The sequence below is a fragment of the Homarus americanus genome, unplaced genomic scaffold (assembly GCF_018991925.1).
Source record: "Homarus americanus isolate GMGI-L3 unplaced genomic scaffold, GMGI_Hamer_2.0 scaffold16022, whole genome shotgun sequence".
Taxonomy (NCBI): Eukaryota; Metazoa; Arthropoda; class Malacostraca; order Decapoda; family Nephropidae; genus Homarus; species Homarus americanus.
Genome location: NW_024752245.1, coordinates 1,474,341 through 1,496,778, shown reverse-complemented (window position 1 = coordinate 1,496,778; position 22,438 = coordinate 1,474,341). Strand labels below are relative to the sequence as shown.

At 40.5% G+C, this 22,438-nt stretch overlaps 1 protein-coding gene across 3 annotated transcripts in view; it reads right to left on the bottom strand.

Moving 5' to 3' along the window:
• Window positions 1-389: 389 nt before the first annotated feature.
• The window catches only part of LOC121855003 (GTPase-activating Rap/Ran-GAP domain-like protein 3), a 332,851-nt gene continuing 310,802 nt past the window's right edge, over window positions 390-22,438 (bottom strand). For 2 of the 3 annotated variants that reach the window (XM_042349827.1, XM_042349829.1), the window contains 11 exons: window positions 19,886-19,942; window positions 15,344-15,458; window positions 11,867-11,965; window positions 9,983-10,143; window positions 9,345-9,458; window positions 8,983-9,079; window positions 7,306-7,449; window positions 6,501-6,581; window positions 6,143-6,261; window positions 4,954-5,083; window positions 390-4,511 (listed from right to left, as the gene is read on the bottom strand). In XM_042349827.1, the coding sequence (XP_042205761.1) occupies window positions 4,018-4,511; window positions 4,954-5,083; window positions 6,143-6,261; window positions 6,501-6,581; window positions 7,306-7,449; window positions 8,983-9,079; window positions 9,345-9,458; window positions 9,983-10,143; window positions 11,867-11,965; window positions 15,344-15,458; window positions 19,886-19,942 (1,611 nt within the window). In that variant the 3' untranslated portion in view covers window positions 390-4,017. The remainder of the gene's footprint in view (window positions 4,512-4,953; window positions 5,084-6,142; window positions 6,262-6,500; window positions 6,582-7,305; window positions 7,450-8,982; window positions 9,080-9,344; window positions 9,459-9,982; window positions 10,144-11,866; window positions 11,966-15,343; window positions 15,459-19,885; window positions 19,943-22,438) is intronic. The other variant, XM_042349828.1, reaches the window with a different exon arrangement.

The window sequence follows — 22,438 nt, the reverse complement described above, 5'->3', positions numbered from 1 at the left end:
ATAGTACTATGAATAATTATGTAAAGTCACAGAGCCTCCATACTGTACTTCTTAAAGATTAATAAGTTATATCAATATTATGTATGCATTGCTATTATCATAACAAGGCAGTAATGTATTTATTAGTAATGCTGTGTCCAAATTAAGTAAATCACTTTGAAATGGAAAAAATGGAAAACTAGCAGTCAAAACGACTTTCCATATTATAATCTAAATCTTCAACCAGTCAGCACACGCACTTTCCCTCCAGTGTCGCTGTGAGGAGTTTGACTTCAGATGAAACACGCCCGACTTTAGCATGGATAACCAGCTTTCAATCCATTCAAATGTTTTAAACTTATGATAAAGTGAAAGTCTTTTGGTGCTGTGAGCTTGTCACGGGAGGCTCGCCCCACAGCAAATTCTCAGTTTTGAAAGTTCAAAATACAAGTTGTGTTTGATTTATGCACACTCTGCATCACTGGAGTGGTTTGCTGGGTCATAACTCAGAAGACATCAAAGTTTTGCTCTTTAAAATGTAAAACACCAAAGGAATGTCGTGTCGCTAGGTTGCAACATTAAAGTTATTTGGAAGATTATGAGGCCCTCTCGCTGGCAACAACCCAAACAGTTTGCTACATCCTACGATAATTTATCAACATTTAGATTGTCTTGTCACAATAGCTCCATTGGTTGTTGATATGGATGAGAGGAACCTGGGAGGTAGGGAAGGATGGTGTCAACGACATCTACTTGTCAAAACTTCATTAAATACTACACTTAATGACTGCTACTTTTTCAAATATAAACTTGCAGAAAAAGAGTATCACATTATGGTTGTGTGTTTAGTTGAGTGGAATGATTAAATTACTGAGCCAATTACAATTCCCAACCTTGCAGCAAGCCATGATCTGAGACACAGGCCAGCAACGACCTGCAAGCTGGCAATGAACCACTAACCAGCTGTGAACTGCTGGCTGCAGCAAATCACGATATCCAGTGTGTCACTTGTCACCAGTGAGATGCTAGCCAGCAGCCAACCGTGAGCCACTAATGAACTACGAACCGACACTGAACCACTCACTAGTAGTGAACCACTATCCAGCAGCGAACCACATAGCAGCTCGAAATGAGAGCCAAGAAATGAAGTAAGAGCCAGCAAATGATCCATAAACTGGAAGTCAACCTAATCTGGCAAATGGACCAACGAGTAATTACGATTCAGATGGTCAAGAGGAAAGCTAGCAAAAACTTATCTTGGAGAGGCCACCTGTCAACTAATCTACTGCAGAAAGGTGCGCTATTGAGAAACGAAGATCTAGAATCAATCTACTGCACATATTTTGGCAATAGTTTTCTCTCTGGCCATGCCGGCAAATAATTTATGATGGTTAGGAAAGGGATCACTGTGAACTGATGGATATCTGTAGTGGGAGATTGAGAGGAAGAGAAGTGGAGGAGATTAATAACCACTTTGTATGGTTGGCCAAAGGTTAGAATTTTTGAAAATGATGGTTCGTAACTATAACAGTAGTTAGGGAGATAAAACAGGACTGCAGAGGAGTAGAAAAGTGAATAATTGTTAAAGTAGATGAAGAGTAACTAGAAAATGTGTTGTCTTAGAATGGAGTTTTGTAAAAATTAGAAAGTAAGGTGTAACTAAGGGGAATAAAAATGAATGATTTAAAGAGGAGCTACATGAGACACTTGTAGTGTTAACACATTGTATCGTATTTGGTTAAAGGAAAACAATCTTATGCTTTCAATTAAAAATGTTTTATGGTATGAGGTATTAAAAGCATACTTAATAATGTGTCAGGATGAAAAAGAATTGTTATAATTTGCAGAAACTAGAGAGAAAGTATTAATGACATAAACATTAGTTATATAAATTATTTTAAATTTTCCGAGTTTCTTTAACCATTTTTGTTGTTGTCTGTAACAGAGTAACTACCGTATATACTGCATATATTATTTATTGTTTTTCAACCACTAGTTTGTACATTAACCAACAAAATACAGTATAGTATAGAACAAGTATAGAAGTCTCGGTTAGAAGATATTAGATTTTAATTTATGAGAAGGTGCTGTCGAAGATTACAAAATTAATTCAGAATACCTGTATCTTACTCATCTTGCATAGTTGAAAAATGTTTAACCCTTATAAATGTTTGTCTTCCCTTATTTGTAGAAAGATTTACTTGTTTATGTATTGGTACTTCTGAGTGTAAACTATTCTATTGTTTGTAAATGAAAGTAAATTTGTTTTGTGTTTGTGTGTGTAAGTTTTTATTTAACATTAGATGCAGGCAGTTGTAGCATCTGTGTAACACTAAATAATCTATAAAAGTGTGAAGACGAGACTTCTCACTCAATTCTTCAGCAAACATTACAAGCTTCAATGGGAAGAGAGAGAGTTCAAGGTGACTTTTTGGTGGTAGGATACTTTTCAGGTGGTATGAGGTTCTGTAGGTGGAGGACCCTAGATATAGTGAGGCCCCTGGCAGGTGATGTGATAAATGTAGGTGGTGAGTTACACTGGAGAGTAAGATATGTGTAGAGACAGGAAGTGTAAAATCTTCTTGAGGAAAGTAAATTTAGGAGTTGCTAGGATGATATGCAAGGGAGGAAATTTTGGTGTGGAAGAATATAGAGTAGAAAACTATACTTCATAGAAAATTGGAATAAATCTATACACTGGGATATTATTATACGAGTCGAGGGAAAAGCACAAACAAATTTGAAAAATAAGCCGATGTGGATTCGTATAACCATATTGAATTTCATACAGCTATAGATTCTATAATGTCTGATGAGGTTACATTAGCTAGAAGACTCAGAAATCCTGTTAAAGACTCTCAGGTGAGGGGTCTTAGAGCAGGGGACCTTGCCAGTGATGGTGGGGAATGTGGCAGAGGAAGGGAAAAGAGGAAGCAAGTAGAAAACTACACAGGTAATAAGAACTAATTTCACTGTTCAAAGCACATGATGATGTATATTAAAATAATACTGGTGGGACGATGCATAGGCACACTCCTGAAGGCAGAGGATGCTGTATTATTCAAGAGATGAAATGTGTACATTCAAAGAGAAGAAAATGAGAAAAATCCATCTATTTTACAGATTGATGTCCTATACAATATACAGTATATCAAATGTCTACGAGTGCAAACTGTGTGTGTGTCATTGTTTGTAAGTGTAGTTGTTAATATCGGTGAATTTCTAAGTACATTCTTCAACACAGAATAGTTTACCTGTAGGCTTCTTTATGTCTTTTCCACCACCAATACTTTAAAAATGTACTTTTGTAAGTTATAAGTTATGCCAACACTTGGATAGTTATGATACTAGAGGATTAACTTAATGGTATATTGATAACACACAGCTAAATGAGCTGATGGATATACTTACAGATAATGAAGTAATGTTGATAGAATGAGTTATTGAGGCATTATGAACTCTGATGACATACTAGATGGTGAAGGTGAAGAGAGTGGTGATAGATAATGTAGATACTGTACTGTAGTCCTGACGATGGAAATATCATTGGTGAACAGCAATAATGATGATGGCTTTCAGAGGTAACAGTAATAAAGGTGATGAAAGATGGCAATAGAAGATGATATTATAAAGGGAAGAGCATCAATGGGATGGCTTGGTTTTGTAGATCACCACAAATGATGCGAGAGGTGATGTTGTAGGTCACCTACAGCTCTGACGAGCGTAGAACAGTGAACCACAGATGGAACAATAGGATCACTGTGGGTAGTGATAGTGGGCATTAATGTGATAGCTGGTAGAAAAGGGTTAGTGGGCTGCTGATGGTAGTGAGTAACTAAAAAGGATAGCAAGGTTTAAATGTTATTGAGGCCACAAAGGGACAGTGGACTGTGAAGGTGGGAGGGCACAAAAAAGGGACTTGTTTAAGTCTTCAAGACAGTATCAGTGGCAATGGTCCCAAACCAGATGGCGGTGTCCCTGTGAAGACACAGTGAGGGATGGTCACTAGCATTGATGGAGACTTGGCCAGTGGAACTTTCACTTGACAGGCGGGTGGTGGTGCTGATGGTGCTGATGGTGATGGTGGTGGTGCAGGTGAAGTGGGCGCCCATGGTGGAGCAGAAGACTGCTTGCAGAGTCTACTGTTAAGGAGTTGGTTCGATCCCTAGGCTTCTGATAAATGGGATGATGAGAAGGGGACCCTTGGGGGATCCCTACAGGGGGTGAGGACCCTGGGGATGGGGTGCTCCCTTGGAAGGGTCCCGTGGGCGATGGGTGGTGGGTCGGGGATGCCGTGCAGGACCGGCTGCCATACCGCTGATCCGACACTCGGAGATGCATGCCAGCGCGGCCTCCATTACCATCGCTGCCCACTACCCCGCTGACCACGCACCCCTCGCTGGCCCCCAACACCGGTGGGTGGAGGGGCGTGGAGGGCGTGGGACACCGACGCTCACAGGTGCTGGTGCCCGTCAGACACCTGAAGGGAATCCTGTAGACTCTGAAGGGCTTGACACCGTCCCTGTCCATTACTGTGGAGGAACCTGAGTCTTACATTAAGGTTACAGTATTAACCTAAATATACCAGACATGGCTGAGTAATCACTGTGTGTGTGTGTGTACGTACATGCTCCTTTCTTTCTTTATTTCCATGTGCAAGAGGACAATTGCCTCTGAGAATGTGTTTTCCTTTTAATCAAACATGGAACGTTTGCAATTATTCACAACACTGACAACTGTGCTGTCAATTAATGTGCATTTTTTTTGTTTTATTATGACGCAGAAATTTACAATTTTCTCTCTTAACGGTAATCCCTCTCCCTCATTTATACCTTACCAGTGAACTCCTTCCCTCAGAGTCCCACACCACTGAACACCGTACCCGAGAACTCCATATCTTAGTACATGCCTCACCTGAAAACTCACTTACCTGTATACATTCATATATAACTAAAAAATAGAACCACCTCTCACCTGTACACTCCTTTCCATGTGGTGAGGGAGGTGGTGAGAGGCTGGGGTCTCTCTCCATCCTATCTACTCTCACTCGCTCTCTCTTGAGGGTAAAGAACTCCGGCGCGGTGGTGGCGAAGAAGATGTCACTCTGGAAAATGATGACACATGAAGGGAAAAGTATAAAATAAAATGAAAGTTTTCCTAATTTTTCCCTGTTCTCTCTTTCTCTTTCTTGTTCTTAGTGTGTTCTTTCTATCTTGCTTCTCTCTCTCTTATTCCCATAAAAAATGAGAAAAAATTGCTATGGTAAACAATAAAGTTGATACATCACAGATCATAAAATACTACAACATGTACAAAAATAGCTTCATCCACACTCAAACCATCCTCTGGGCGACTCGACACAGATCAGCCGGGCAGTCACCCAGCTGACTCCTCTCCATTCAACCTATTCTCCCTCCATCCTTCCAATCTCCCATCCCAACCTCCAAATTCCCTTCCATCCCATCCTCTCACCCCCTCCTATTCTCCCAACTACCTTCTCACCCTACTCTCCCAGCTGCTCTCTCAACTTTTCCATTTATTCTCCCACAAATCTCCCTCCCATTTTCTGAGCTCCTCCTCCTCCCCCTGTCCCAACTATCCCTCCCACCTTACTCCCCCAGTTGCTCCCACTCTGCTCTCCCAGCCCTTCTACTCTCACAACTACCCTCCCAGCTCTCCCTCCCACTCTCTCTGCTCCTCCTCACACTCTCTCTGCTCCCCCTCCCACTCTCTCTGCTCTCTCTGCTCCCCCTCCCACTCTCTGCTCCCCCTCCCACTCTCTCTGCTCCCCCCTCCCACTCTCTCTCTGCTCTCTGTCCCCTCCCACTCTCTGCTTCCCTCCCCTCTCTGCTCCCCTCCCCTCTCTCTGCTCCCCCTCCCCTCTCTCTGCTTCCCCTCCCTCTCTGCTTCCCCTCCCCTCTCTCTGCTTCCCCTCCCACTCTCTCTCCCCCACTCTCTCTGCTCCCCCCTCTCTCTGCTCCCCCTCTCTCTGCTCCCCTCCTCTCTGCTCCCCTCACACTCTCTCTGCTCCCCTCACACTCTCTCTCTCCCCCTCACACTCTCTCTGCTCTCTGCTCCCCCACTCTCTCTGCTCCCCTCACACTCTCTCTGCTCCCCCTCACACTCTCTCTGATCCCCCCCCTCTCTCACATTCTCTCAGTACCTTGGAGGTGATGAAGGCCAGGCGAGGCATCACCATAGTCTGTACTAAGTTACCGTTGATGATGAGTCGAATCTCTATACTATCCTGAGTGAAGGCGAGGATGTAGGGGAAGGCACACACTGTAGGGGTAGAGAAACAGTAACTAATTATAATGTTATAGTGAGGATCAACTGAAGATCATCTCCCCAGCTTGATGATAACCTAAATTTGTATGACAACTTTTGTGAATTAAACATCTACCTATCTATTCATCATCATCATCACCATCATCATCATCATCATCATCATCATTATCAGCACACCACTACTACCATTTTCATTGCACAGTTCATACTTCTAAGATTGATAGGTCACTCACCAATCGCTTCGGGTACTGAGTTCCACTGAAAGTCAAACTCATTAGAGCATTCCTCTGTCAACTTCTGGAAGTGACAGGTATCTGTAAGAGAAAACAAGGAATTGATACCTGTACAGTATAATCTGACCAAAGAAAACAGTAACTCAAAATCATAGAGAAGGAGGAACTAAGCTAATTTCTAATATAAGCATCAGCAGTCATGAGGTTGGAGCAAATGACATGAAAACCGAAAGACAATGATTTAAAAAAGGAACTGAAAAAGAAAAGTGACTCAAAAATAGCTTGTGGGTAATAAACAAAACACACATTCCCTAACAGCTTATGTGATATGCAACATTTAAATTATTTCACTTAAATAATATTAACTAGAGAGGTTGATGAGTCAATGCATAGCTCAGGGACATTGAAGTCTGTGAACTTTATTTTATGCGAGTGAACACCAAACAGAAGCGAGATACAGATAATACTGTATTGTGAAATGCTCCAAATGAAAGGTCAAAGCGTGAATATTTTTATTCTGTCTACCTGTCAATCTATCTATCTAACTATATCCAGTATGTATTCCAGCCAGGGATAATGGTAATACATTCTTCATGTAAACATATGCTGTAATTTGAAGGAAATATTCAGTGAGGAGACATAAGCCGCTGAGTGACGCATTAGACATAACCAACATTATCAACTCAAAAGCGTCAGTCTCAACCTCTGCGTAAAGGTTGAACAGAATCAAGGACAATCAATACCTCGAGGATGACCAAAGTTCTTCTGACTATTTACTTTTCAAGGACAAGCATCATCTACTCACTGTTGTGGCAGAGGAGCAGCTCAGCCTCGTCGTCCTCGTAGATGTCGAGAGCAGCAACGAGGTTGACCTTTGAGGCCTCGATATGGTGTAGCCTGGTGACCTCGCCTGTTCTCTCACTCACCAGGTCCCACTGGTGCTTGTAGCCTGACGAGGTAAGGTTTAGTTATACGACCCTCTGGACTCAGGTCACTATTACCAAGACAAAAGGTCGTTTAAGTCTGCTCGGTCATTGGTCATATTAGTTCTCATGTTGTCACTTGGTCGATTAGATATTAACTAACTATAACATGTTTAACTGACTATATTCTAGGTAAGGGAAAATTAATTACCTAATCATCTCTAGTTCCTGTCATGTCAAATACGTCTCCTCTGTAAGGGTAGTTTCAGGTAAAGTAGATTTCAATCATGTCATTTCTCAACACACCAAGTCTAGCCACCTCACATCCAGATGACCAGATCTTGCATCGAGTATAATCATTTTAAGGTAATTTCATCGCAAGACAAGCAGGTGAGTGTGCAAGACATATACATGTTTTACATTATTATTCCTATTGATATTGTGATTTAGAAGTTGGTTCATTTTTAATCCAGGGAAAAATTCACTGCTTTAAATACACATGTGATGGCTATGTTGGTTGAAATGACTCACTGTTTACCATTGTCTGTGTACCTGCACTGTCTAGGTACATAGCATATATACTTGCAAAGTCTATGTATGTTGTATACCTACTCTGTCTTTATATATGCTGCATTGTATACCTGCATTGTTTATATATTGTACAAAATGAATCAATGTAAAGAACTTGTATGACGATTTTACTGAATATTTGTCTCTGTGTCTGTCTATCTATCTACTAATAAGGAAAATATGTGCAGTAACTTCCTCGAACAATGAAACTTTCCAATAAATTTTGTAAAGGAAAAGACTGAGAATGGAAATGCACGTTTTAAAAGGCAATATGTACAGCATAGATAAAGTAAAATGAAAAAAAAAAAATCAAGTGTATAAAATATTAATATATTTTCTCTGGGCAAGTAATTTGAGCCGTGCCATTTGTGGTTACTGGGAGTAGACTCAGGTCACTTATGATGCTCAAGGGTCAACTGAGGCTAATATGAGTTGCTTTGATGTCAACTCAAGTCACTTAAGGTGGTTTAAAATGCAAATCTGGGCACTTTAGGGCCATATCAGTAATATATTGAGGCCAATCATTAGACTGATACTAAAATTCATCTCAAAATTATGTAAATTTTAGGGTGCATAAGAACCCGGTAATAAAGTCCCTGAAGTGGCAAGTCTTCTAATTCTAAAGATATAAAAAATGATCCAGGTTACAGTACGGTGTATTAGAGCCGAATGATCCAAGTTACAGTAAAGTGTGTTTAAGTTGTATGATTCAGGGTTACAGTATTGTGTGTAAGTGAACCAGGTTACAGTAAAATATGATTCAGTTGATGGAGTTCTGTATTCTCAACCTCCCAAGGGACATTAAATTGTAATTCATTATCTGAGAATAATTTACGGTGTTCGATGGTGATAGGAGCTGACTTGTAAATGTTAAAAAAAAAACATTAAAGTAAGTGTAAGGGGAATATATTTTGAGATAAAGGGCAGGAGGGAGAGAGGAAGGAAGGAGGAATGTTGTGTGAGAGAGAGAGAGAGAGAGAGAGACGCACCTATACAGATCTTGTTGTCGTTGAGTCCACCAGCAGATGAAACAAGTGGTGAGTCAACGAGGGTGATGATGATGGGTGCCTCAGATACAGACACTTCCTGCATCACAACAAGCAGAGTTAGTGATGTAGTAGTCATTGATAAAGGAACAATTTGGGACACTCATTAGGTCACATTCAATGGGACACACAGGGAGCACTCTTTAAGCTGCAGTAACATCATTAGTTTTCTCAAATAAGAATAATCGAAATACATAAAAACCCACCCTGGTTCTGGCATTGGCACTATTCCTGACCCTTGACACTGGCACAAATCCTCACCCTTGAAACTGACATTAATCCTCACCCTTGACACTGGCACTCACCCTGATAAACTGGAATCCATCGACGGTATCAGTGTCGGAAGCAGGACACCAGGCAGTCCATGCAGCTGAGTGCCGCCACTGTAGTACCAGCAACTTCTTCCCCACTGCCACCACCTGCAACAACACACACACACACACAGTCATATCCACTGATCACTTACAAGACTCGGTGGGTTACATTTGTTTATGAGTGTTAATTATTATTCATTAGCAAATCTATCAAAGTGGTTTACTTGATTCCATATTTTTATAAGACTTTCGTTTTTATCACAGAAGTATTTTTTCATAGAACTGAGAAAACTTTAGGTAAATGGGACTAGTTGTGGTTGCTTGGGTTAAATGATTTATCTCTATAATTATTGACTCGTGAGCCCTCCAAAAAGAACTCGTATCCCAATCAAAAGAATTCACATGACCCCTTCAAATGGATGCTCATAACCCTCCCAAGATGACTTCCAACCAAATACCTCCAAAAGGACTCCAAAGAAAAGGGACTCCCAATACCTCTAAAAGGACTCCCAACACCTCCAAAGGACTCTCAAAACATCCAAAAGGACTCCCAACACCTCACTACCTTCCAACACCTCCCCGAAAGAACTCCCAACACCTCCTCAAAAGGACTCCCAAAGGATACATACCATCCTGAGGTGTGAGCCGCCGGGCCTGGAGATGGCGTACAGATGGCATCCTTTGGTCCTCTCTAGTCGGTGGTCCTTGAGGTCCGCCTTGGTTTTGACCCGCTCCTCGTCCCCCTCGAAGTCTGAGAGGCGGAACACGTGGATCTTTCCGTCACGACCAGCTGGGGAGAAGAGAAGAGGTGTTGCAGTGGGGGAGAAGAGAAGAGGTGTTGCAGTGGGGGAGAAGAGAAGAGGTGTTGCATTTGGGGAGAAGTGTGAGAGATAGGAAGGGGGATTGGGGTGTTGGGGTGGGAGGAAGAGGGATTTAGGGTGTTGGGTGGGAGGAAGAGGGATTTAGGGTGGGAGGAAGAGGGATTCGGAGGAGAATAAGAGGAGGACTGGGAGGAGAATAAGAGGAGGGGGGATTGGGGGATTAGTATGTGTGATTGCTGGTAAGAAAGAAATATAACAAAAGAAAGAAAGAACGAAATATAAAGCAACACACACACACACACACACACACACACACAAAAGGACCCTAGAAAGTAAATTGTGGGTGAGAGAAAGTTTGATAAAAGTTCCACCATCGTCGTCGTCATCGTCAGGAGCTGCACCATCAGGAGTTTAACATCTTGTTTACACACCTGTACGTGAGCTCCCGCACCAAGTGTCTGTTTATGACTGGATGCCGTCAAGTCAAGAGGGTTTTGAACTTATAAACAGGATACCAAAAATTTGTATAAGAGTGGAGAAAAGCTGTCAAGGTTTTTTTTTTAAGTTACACGAAGAGAAATTTTTTTTATAGTGTGAAGAAAAAGACCGATAGACACAGCGACAGAACATTGAATTATGGTAAAAATATATATCACCCATAACAAATGTGTTTTATCGATTTATACATTGATTTTATTGTGTTCTTGTCGCCATCTTTCTTGAATATTTTTATTTTGTGTCTTTTACAGTAAAATTGGGATGTTGTTTATATGTATGAATGTTAAATCTAATCACAATATCACTGAATATATCCTAGTTTAAGAGAATATTCCAATCATTAATCCCTAATTTATTCATTAAGAACAACTTATTTCATTTATTGCAAAAATTTCTGTAAAATATCTTTTCTATTCTCGCCATCAAGCACTCCAATCCTTACCACAACACTGGAAGCTACTCAACCTACGAAAACAAAAATCCCTATCCCATCATAATAAAATACCAGCCAATGGAGCAAACAATCAATAAATCCATGTAAAAATAAATCCCCATCACCAATCATTCCAATCCAGTGAAAAATCCAATCGTTCGCGGGAAAATCCGGAACTTTCATTGGTAAAATCTCGACAAAAACAAGAGTGCATTTGTTCACCGCGCTCAGTTGGGGTTTTCGGTGCATATAAAGGCGATGCACTGACAGCCACCCCAGCAGTCGAGAGGTGGAGCTCTGACTGTGTACAACCAGATGCGAGCCTATGATGGTGTAGTGAGGAGGACGAAGATACGATAGTAAATGAGAGTAAGAAAAATATTGAGTGAAAATAAGTGGAATAGAGACAAAAATATTCGTATTCAAGAATGGATGATTTTCCCCCTAGGAAGCAAAGGTCATATATTGCTCTTGTGAGTTTTATTTCCTCTCTTCATTTTTCTAATCTTATTTCATGACAATTGTTTTCCAGGATTTTATTTATTTATTTTTTTTATTTATTTTATTTACTTATTTATTATTCTACTACCCAGTGCCTGTCCAGATGTCTCCCGAAGATTGAAGATAAATGAGTTGGGAGCAGAACTATGTAATTCAATTCAGTACTTATATAAATAGGGTCGAATACTATAAATAGGGTCGAATATTGTAAATAGGATCGAATATTATAAGAAGGATCGTATATAAATAGCATCGAATACCTTTATCAGCTCTCAAGAGGAGGATTCCGTGCGCCTCTACCACACTCAGTTGTTTCACTTGTACACTCTTGTCGAACACGAGACGGTGAGCCACGCCCTCTGTTGGAGAGAGAACCAATTAGTGGGGAGAGAACACTGTAGGTAGTTAGTGGGGAGATAACTGGAAATAAAAACAAGGATAAATAAAAATAAACGATTAAAATTAAAATAAAAAGAAAAAAAAATTGCGAAAAAGAAAATGAAGCAAAAAAGAAAAATAATAAAAAATAAAATAAGCAGAGGATGGAAGAGAAGAAGAGAGAAGTAGTGAGATAGAACGATAAGTTTTGGGAGATATTAGATAAGGCTCAGTAAGAATGGGGAGAGCAATACATTAATACCAGAAACCACTAGAGAACAACAGCCATAGATACCGTTTTCTATGGTGGATTACAACATATACTCACTCAAACACACACACACACACACACACACACACACACACACACACATATAATGTGGACAGGGGACAGTATATGATCATTCACTACACTACCCGCACCTCCCTACCACACATCAGCTTTCTATCTTTAAAACTCTCTCTCTCTCTCTCTCTCTCTCTCTCTCTCTCTCTCTCTCTCTTCCAATATAGTTGTCTACCTCCCTATTCCACATTCTCTTCCTCCACGCTCCTCTCTCCCTTTACCTCCACCATATATCGTATCTTATAGCTCTGTCTCTTTCCTTCTTCCTTTCATTTATCTCCATTCCTTTCTTCCTCTTTCCTCAACCTCCTGACCTCCCCTATACACTGTGTCATTTTTTTTGTCCAACTTCCTTTTCCTTTGTTTATACCTTCTCTCCCTTGTGCCCTTTGCCTATCATCTTCTCTTATCTCTCCTCCATCTTCTCTCCTTTACAATTCTTCTCCCCAGCTGGCCTCAGTGGAACGTAAGATCCTCAAAGGCAAATGGGAGTAAAAAATTCAAGAGACTCCGAAGACTGGCATAAAACTATAGCAGCAAAGATGAGAGAGAGAGAGAGAGAGAGAGAGAGAGAGAGAGAGAGAGATATCCTCCTAACATCTCGTAGACTGTGTAAGTAGTCACGTCACACATAAGGTGGCCAAAAAAAAACCAGCAATGAATCATGTAGCATTTCCAAGAGTAAAGAAAAAAGAGAATTAAAGTTCTTAAATAACATTAATTGTCTTATTCATATGGTAAAATATTCCCCCAGTTATCTAAACAACCTAAACACTACTTAGAATAACTACACTTTAATTATATCAAAACTATCAAAAAATTAATTTATCTTCGATTTGATATTCCCACTGCTATAACTGACGTAAGGAAAGCGTTCACAGTTATATTCATTACCACAATAAAAAATTATATACATTACCACAATCAAAACAATCAGATGTGTGGAGTAAGGATGAACAAAAAAAAATTCAAGGTGGATTTTACTTAAGTTCGAAGGCTGAGGGGACGAATGCTAAGCTGTTCTCTTTAGTGGGTTTTACGTTATACATCAGAACGCTTCCTACGAATAAAGTCGCCTTTTAGGTTTTGACGGGCAAGGATCTAACATGCAAGAGAAGAGAGGGAGAGGAGAACAGAGAGAAGAGGAGAAAGGGGGGAGGCGGGCAGAAGGTAGAGGAAGAGAGAGACGACAGGGAGAGAAGGTGAACAGAGAGAAGAGGAGAAAGGGAGAAGGAGGGCAGAGAGAGACGACAGGGAGAGAAGGTGAACAGAGAGAAGAGGAGAAAGGGAGGTAGAGGAAGAGAATGATGATAGGAAGACAAGGAGAACAGAGGGTAAGTATCTTATGACATCGTCCAGCACCAAGGTCTAGTTAATTCAACCGGGACGGAAGAGAGAAGAGGCAATGTGGGAGAGGACAGGAGAGGAACAGAAAAGTAATGGAAAAGAACAGAGCCTTGTGGAGGGAGGGAGAGAGGGAGGTAGGGAAGGAGGAGCGTAAGGAAGAGGAGAAAGAAGGAAAGAAAGGACAGATGAATGGAGAGGTAAAGATGTGGAGAGGCGAGGCGTCATCTGGTCTCTCCTTTCCACCGCTTCTCTCCCTCAATCCCATCCTCCTACCTCCCCCACCTCCCTCACCTTCCTACCCTCCCCCACCTGCCTCCTTCGTTAGGTTCAGAGGTCTTATCCTGGCAAAGACTCTGGGTCTTAACTCTCACTTTTTTTCTCATCATGTCTCCTCTTAGCCGCCTATTGTCGCAACTTTCACACTGTCGTGACCATTAGCGAAGTTTACTGTTGTGGCGAATTTCTTCTTTGGCATCATTCACGGGGCCTTGGTAAAACACAGCGAGTTTTTTTTTGAGGGGGGGGCAGCACCATAGTTAGATTTTTTTGTGATTTTTAAGATTTTTTTTTCTCGTGTTAAAGTCTCAAGAAAGTGTCCACAAAAATTCGTAAAAAAAAATGGATTGTATATATTATTTTTCTTATAAACAAGTGGATTGCCTCAACAAAAATTCCTTTCGCGCGCGCGTGTGTGTGTGTGTGTGTGTGTGTGTGTGTGTGTGTGTGGGAAGACTGAAAAAACAAGGTGGAAGGATACGAGCATAAAATCTTTCACACATAAATTGATTGCAATTTTAATACATCAAAACCCTTTTATAACCACAGACTTAAATTACATGATTTAAATATTAAAAAAAACCCATCTATAATCTCAAATCCTCTCATGGTCTCAACATTACAGAATTATAGAAGAAAGAAAAACAAAGAAAACAAAACTAGAAAATATCTGACACGAACAGGAGAGGCGATGACGCAATGCTCACCAATCCTCAAAACAGCTAACGGAATGACCTTTAGCTGATCAGATTACAGCAGATCAATACAGGAAAAGTTTGTGGGATTTTAAGACCTTTGGGGTAGGCTGTGGGATGGAGGGCCTCTGATTTACCTGTCATCACCACCCGCGCCACTTTTCCGACGCTCCTGATTTGCATAACGGAAAATATGGCAGGAAAACGCGGTGCTGGAACTTGTCTGTCACCCTCACGTTTTTTATTGTCTGTCTGTCTGTCTGTCTGTCTCTCTCTGTCTCTTAGCTTTTACTAGTTTGTTTATCTGTTTTGGTCTGTCTCTTTATGTATCTGACTGTCACTTTCTACGTGTTTGTCTCTTCTGTCTGTTTTTCTGTTTATATTGTCATTTATCCACCGTCTCTTTATGTTTTGTCTGTCTACTTAAATTTCCTGTCTGGTTGACTCTGTGTCTGTCCATTAAATCTTGTAGCTATCATCACTTGAACCTCTGGGATATTTCTCTCCTAAGTAACACTTGAGTGGTAACTTAAACACTTAAGTGGCACATTAAACCCAGCAACACTTGAGAGGGACAATTAAACCCAAACAAAACCCGAGTAGGACCTTAAACCCCCAACACCATTTAAGAGAAAAAAAACTAAAACTCGACTCATACCTCATAAGACTCTCAAGTATAAGGTTTAGTTACTCACCCTCGACCAAGAAGACTCCCTCGGTAGTAGCCAGTAGAAGGCGGTTCTCCCCCCACGAGTCTCCACACACCACCTCGTAGGGAAAGTCGGGGTAACAACACTGAGGTTCCCATGGCTGTACGGCGGAGAGACAGACATTAGTACACTGTGCTTGGGGAGATAGGGTGGGTAATGGATAGGGAGATAGGGTGGGTAATGGATAGAGGGAGATAGGGTGGGTAATGGATGGGGAGATAGGGTGGGTAATGGATAGAGGAAGAAAGAGGAATAGTTTGGGTTGGTAAGGTTAGGTTAGGTTGGGTTAGACAAAGAATAAGGTAAGGGGGAAATTATGAGAGAGAGAGAGAGAGAGAGAGAGGTAGGTAAGGATCTGTAGGAGAGGGGGGGGGGTGAGGTAGATGGTGATGGTATTATAACAATATATACTGAAACAGGTGTAATTCTAAAAAGCTAGTCATTAACAGGTAAATAAAACTACTAAAACTAAGTAGAACTACCAAGGGTCTTACTTTAAAAAAAAACAAATATTGATACTATGTAATTATTGTCTATTCTCTATCTATTTATAAGATTACGATAATCATTTGTAAGATTTCGTTCCAAGTTTTAAGTCCTAGATAAAAATATATAACTTAATGTACGTCTGGCAGTGTGGCATAAACCCATTGCCACTATCAATCACCACGTTGCCATTCATCTGCTGTAAAACTCTCGTACGCTTAAATAAACAATATCAATTAATTTGCAAATTTTTTAGTACATGTTCATCAAATTTTCCTCTTGTTTACTAAAAAAAAAAAAAAAGATAAATATTAATGATAGAAAAAACCCGTCTGCCCGCCTTCTCGCCAAGTTCATTAAATTTAAATATTCCCGACGCACATTTTTAATTTTGGTGGTTCAACTCTCAAGAAAAAAGTGTACAAGATTAAGAAATGCGCATTTATTTGCATATTAGTGACAGGATGAGGGCGTAAATATTCTACACTGAGCAGCTAACGGGGCTGGAGAATTTATACAAAGATTTTATTGGAAGCTCGAGAGAGAGAGAGAGAGAGAGAGAGAGAGAGAGAGAGAGAGGAGAGAGAGAAGAGAGAGAGAGCATTTATTCTTATCAATGATATATTTTGCTTTTCGATAATAAATTTGCAAAGTCAAAATCTTTCAAGTTGTTAAATAATTGAGAATCTTTCCTCTCGTCTTATTTTTCTTCTGAGTTACTGACCGAAGCTCATCTCTCCCACCACTGAGACACTTAAGGTGTATCTTGGTTAATTTTTCCTTCCTCTTCTTATTTCTTAGTTAATTTGTGTATCTCTGACAAACATTCTTTCCTCTTCTATCTATATTTTCCTCCGAGTTTTCCCCCCTTATATTTATTTCCTCTTCCCTGTGATGTAATGTAAATTTTTCTCTCCCCCTAAATTTTCATAAAAAAGTTATTTCACGAGTCATTAAAACCTACCATCGATTACTCGTTGGTTTTGCGTGCAACAAATTCCATGAAAAGTTAGTTCACGTGTCATTTAGTTCTTATCTTCCGCACGGCCGATGGTCGAGGCTACGTTGCAAAGGGTGATATTACTCCGATTAGTTTGCTTTATGACTCGTAAGTGACTTGTAAGACGGTCCGTTTGCCAGAGAATAGCTCTATTGTTGGGACCTGAGGCTGAGTCAAGGGAGAGGGGGCCGCCGACGATCACTGCCGCTGCTGCATTTTATCCCTGTCGTAATGCGTTCCATAACACGATCCAGTATTCTATCGCGTCGCTTTCAGGAGTCACTTTCCTTTGATGACTTATTTCTACTTCATTTCCTACACTATACAGTTCCTTCCGTCTAACACTCGTCTCTCTCTCCCTTACACGCATCAACTACATCGTTTAGAAAACAATTTATCACATCATAGTCTACTCCCAGTCGCTATTCTTTCTGAAGATTCAATTTTACGTCTGTGAATAACCACCATCATCTAGCTTCTCCGTGTGTCTTGACTGTTATTCTTCATGTCTCTCCTCCCCATTTACAACATTTCTCTCTTATTCCCTCTGGTACGGCTGCCCTCACCCCGAGCACCACAGACACACACCTGTTATGGATCTATAAAAGCAGAAGCCCGGGGAGAGTGATTGATTCTTCTACAATATGTGTTGCTAATGCCCAGAAATATGTCGGTCGGTTTGCACCCAATGGCGGGAAATTATTGTTAATTAAACTTGGCAATATTACCAATTGGGGAGAGGGGGGGAGGGGTGATGAGGGTGGGGGAGTAGTGGTGAGAGTGTAGTGGTGAGAGTGAGGGAGTAGTGGTGAGAGTGAGGGAGTAGTGGTGAGAGTGAGGGAGTAGTGGTGAGAGTGTAGTGGTGAGAGTGAGGGAGTAGTGGTGAGAGTGAGGGAGTGTGGAGGTGTGTGTGAGAGAAGCTGTCAAGAGATGATAACGTAACGATAAAGTTGTGATAAGTGAGTCAATCATCTTTAACATAAGCCATTGTGTGTGCGTGTGTGTGTGTGGTAACAAGTGACGTGAATATGTGTGTTGTGCACATGTCTACACGTGCGGTGAAACCAGTGTGTGCAAGATATACAGTCCCCTTCACTAATGCGTTTACAGGGGCTCGTCATATAGCCTTGGTACAGTCCCCTTCACTAGTGCGTTTACACAGGGTGCTACAGTCATATAGCCTAGCAGGTACAGTCGGGCGGCTCGTCATATAGCCTTGGTACAGTCCCTTCACTAGTGCGTTTACAGGCTCTCATATAGCCTAGGTACAGTCCCTTCACTAGTGCGTTTACAGGGGCTCGTCTATAGCCTGGTACAGTCCCCTTCACTAGTGCGTTTACAGGGGCTCGTCTATAGCCTTGGTACAGTCACTAGTGCGTTTACAGGGGCTAGTCATATAGCCTTGGTACAGTCCCCTTCACTAGTGCGTTTACAGAGGCTCGTCATAAAAACATTCCACAAATCATTACATTGAGATATTTGTTTTAATATTGTTTTAATTTGATTTCATAGTATGTTTGCTATTGCGAGTTTCCTTCTGTCGAGTGTAACCAAACACAGCGCTGCCACACCGCACACAACCTGACGACCCCTGTAAACCCACTAGTGAAGGGGACTATACCTTACTTCTTCAACTTTAACTTCTGTACTACAACATTTGATCTTTCCCTCCATGGTATTCGAAACCTTTCTATGTAGGTTTAAATGTTTTCATAAAGACCTTGACTCATACTACTTACGAGTCTAAAGTTCCCTACATAATCTATGCTCTCTCTTGCCTCCCGTTTACAGTACTTATAGTTTAAACCCTATTACCGGGAGTTTGAACCCTTATACCTAAGATATGAGCTCGCCTTCATATAGTTCAAATTTATTTACTTTAAATCTAATCTCTATTTGCATTTCTCTTTTTTTATTTTTTGAGTTTGATACTAAAGAACGTGAATGTCTCTCCCAAGGCATTTAAATTGTTCAAAATGTAATACATGGACTACGATTATCTCTACTTGGAGTTCGATATCTTTGGTTTATTAATTCGAATACAAACTCTTCTACTTCGAGCTTGAACCCTCAACCTTGGAATTGGATCCCTCCTATTTGATATTTTGAAACGACAATCACGCTGAAAAAAATAATATATCTGGTTCAATTCTATGTTTTTTTTTCTCAGGAATTTCGTAACATAAGCGAGTCGGTACAAACACTTCGATGATACATACGATAACGTAACATAAACACGATACAGTACATGGATATCAGGTTACATATCTCTAAAACATGCAGTTACAAAATCATGCACAGACATTGGAATGCAAAATGCCTGAGTGCAAGTTATGAAAGTCAAGCAGCGTGATATTCTTTCTGTCTTGAGACACAAATACAGACTAGACAAAGGGATGAATCAGAAACAAGATTTTACTGTCAAACATACAGAAAGATGTGTCAACATAAACAGATTTATCCCCGTCGACAGAAATAGACAATAAAAAAACACCGAATCGTAAACACAAACGGGAAATAATAAAAGGACAATTAATTAGACAGGCACACAGACAGCTACTGAGAATTTTCGAAAAATATAGACAAATTAACAAACGGTATATAAACATATAACCGGGAAAAGAAAGACAGACACAACGAGACAACGAGACACAAATCTAATATACAACACTCAAAGACACAACTCAGAGAACTAGACAAATTGCTACATAAACAAAGACGTGAGCGACGACTGGACGGGGCCCAGTGTACCCTGTTTACAAAGACCAGATGATATGGACAGGGTGCCACTGGAATACTTTACGACAGGGGGGCTAGAAAGACAGACACGTGGACAAACTAGGGAGCTACCAGGACGATCGAACAGAGAGATGCAAGAGAAATCAAGCAGGGGGTCGACATACCCTGGGGCGGAGAACGACGGAGGAGTTGGAAGAACCGATAGAGCCATCTGGGACGGGAATATACAGAGAGACAGCTAGATTGACAGGGAGACAGACAGGCAGACAGATGCAAGAGACAGCAGGCAGGGGATGACATACCCTGGCATGGAGAGCGGTGGTGGAGGTTGAAGGGGAACCATTTGAGCCCTCTGTTAACTGGGGGGGAGGAGGAAAGACACACTTTTTTATAGAGGCGACTGAACACTACGGGAGGACAACTGTGTTACAATGTGCTGTAGAGATCGTCGAACATGTTGAAGAAAAATTCTACCAAGAGGGATCCTAAACAAATGACAAAGAAGAGTTAGTAAACATGTTTGAAAAAGATACATTCATAGATATATAATGGGGGTGGGGGGTGGGAAAAGGGGGGTCCCATACATCTCAGAGGCAGGAAAAGGGTTTCTAAATATCACTAAACACTGTACCTGATGCTTCGAAACACTATTTTAGAAGTTGGAACATTACATAGAAAAAAAGTTGTTAATGAAATTTTCTGTAAACATTTCAGAAACACTCAGGGTTACTAAACATTTTATTAAGAACATGGACACAGCCTTGATCAAAGGTTCCTAAACACTACAAGGAGAAGAGTTCACCGCACTCTATCACAACCAAAAACTTTTCAGATGTTGACAGACAAGATTCTAAGACACTCCAGAAACAAAGAGCATTCCTTACCGTCTCTAAACAGGTGAACAAGTAACAGGAAGAAGTCACTCAAACATTTAAAAGAAATCAGGCTTTATAAACATATCACATCTGCAAAACACTTTAGACATGTCACATCTGAGCTAACATTTCCAACATTTCTCAAGTGACGTAGGGTTCATCAACATCATAAACATTATAGAAATGGTATATATCTCTATATAGTTATGAGTTGTAGGATTATTCCACAGTAAGTTATCATCAGCGTTTCAGTGAGGGATTTCTGAATGTATTAGAGATTTTTCTGATAGGGATATTTTTCTGAAGTTTGGGGATATTTTCTGGAGTTTAGGGATATTTTCTGGAGTTTAGGGAGATTTTTCTAATAGGGAGATTTTTCTGAAGAGTTTAGGGAGCTTTTCTGAACATTTTATGGAGATTTTCTGAATACTTTATGGAGATATTCTGAACATTGCACTGAAGGCATTGATGAACATTTTGATGAGTTCAACAAAGACATCCAAACAGTGAACATCCACCAGTACTTGAAATAACCACACACACACACACACACACACACACACACGTATACATACATCTCTACCATTACACCCACAACAAAAGACGTCATCATTACACTATAGGTATAACAAACTCTCTTCTATTACCCATAACAAATCACTGTAATGTAATAACTGATAAACAAACAGCACATAAGGTTTAATGATAAAGTTTAGATAATAATAACAAGAACAAACAAGAGCTATCAATAATTATACTTCCTTTAGACTTAAATTTGGTGTTTGGAAAATTTGAAGAAAAAAAAAATTAAAAATTGCCTTAATCTCTCAAGTAGACAGATATAGATATACCAAAACATGCAATAAATATACCTGGACATCATAACATTTACATACATACGTTAACATATATACACCACGCTTGTATACTAACACCTACACATACATACATTTATTCACACAGGCATACACAAAAAAATACATTAATAACCAGATATCCACAAGGACATACACTACGTATTGTCTGGATGAATGTTTCCTAGTTAGTGACATTTCCCTGGACTGTTTTCATCACAATATCGTAGTAATTTGATTTGGAATGTGTCGCAAAATAGTTAATGTGCCCCAATTACTGCATTTAAGTTAATTAAAGATTTTTATTTATTTAATGTTTTTTTTTTAAAGTGTAATCAAAAGCAGTTTAATCTGTCTGTATATTCGTCGCTTCTCACATCTCCTGTGCTGGACGTGGTGGTTATTATCTTCATCCTTTATACAGAGTGAAGAGGAGAGGAAGGGATAGGAGACCCTTTTCTCGTATCCAATCAAACATATAAATAATAATAATGATAATAATAATAATAATGATAATAATTTAAACATTACTCTAAGTTAAATTGATGGTAGGGAGTGTTAAATGAATTGATATAGTAGAAGACTTTATGAGGAACACACACACACACACACACACACACCATGAGGAGGAGGAGGAGAGGGGGAGAGAGGATCATAAACAGTAAGAGCCGTCACTTCAGGACTCTTCTGTACATGATACGAGTCACTTCACTTATAACACACACACACACTGCCAGCCACTAGTGCCCTTAACACTACCATACACACACCTGCGACCATCACACACACACACACACACACACACACACACACACACACACTCTCTCTCCCTCTCTCTCAACCTGACACATTTGCACACAGGGACACACACACAGAGACAGACACACACAGACACAGGGACACACAGACACAGGGACACACAGACACAGGGACACACACACACACCATCTCTCACTCCTCCTACCTCCCTCTTTGTACATCTGCAAGAGCTTCAGTCAACCCGGGACAGAGGTTGTGTCAACAGTGGTCACTAAGGTAGAGGTTCCTGTTTTTTACGTTACGGTGAGTGAGTCCAGGTAACGAGAGACGGTGTAGGTGGGGTGACTGCTTGACTAGCTGACTCCCT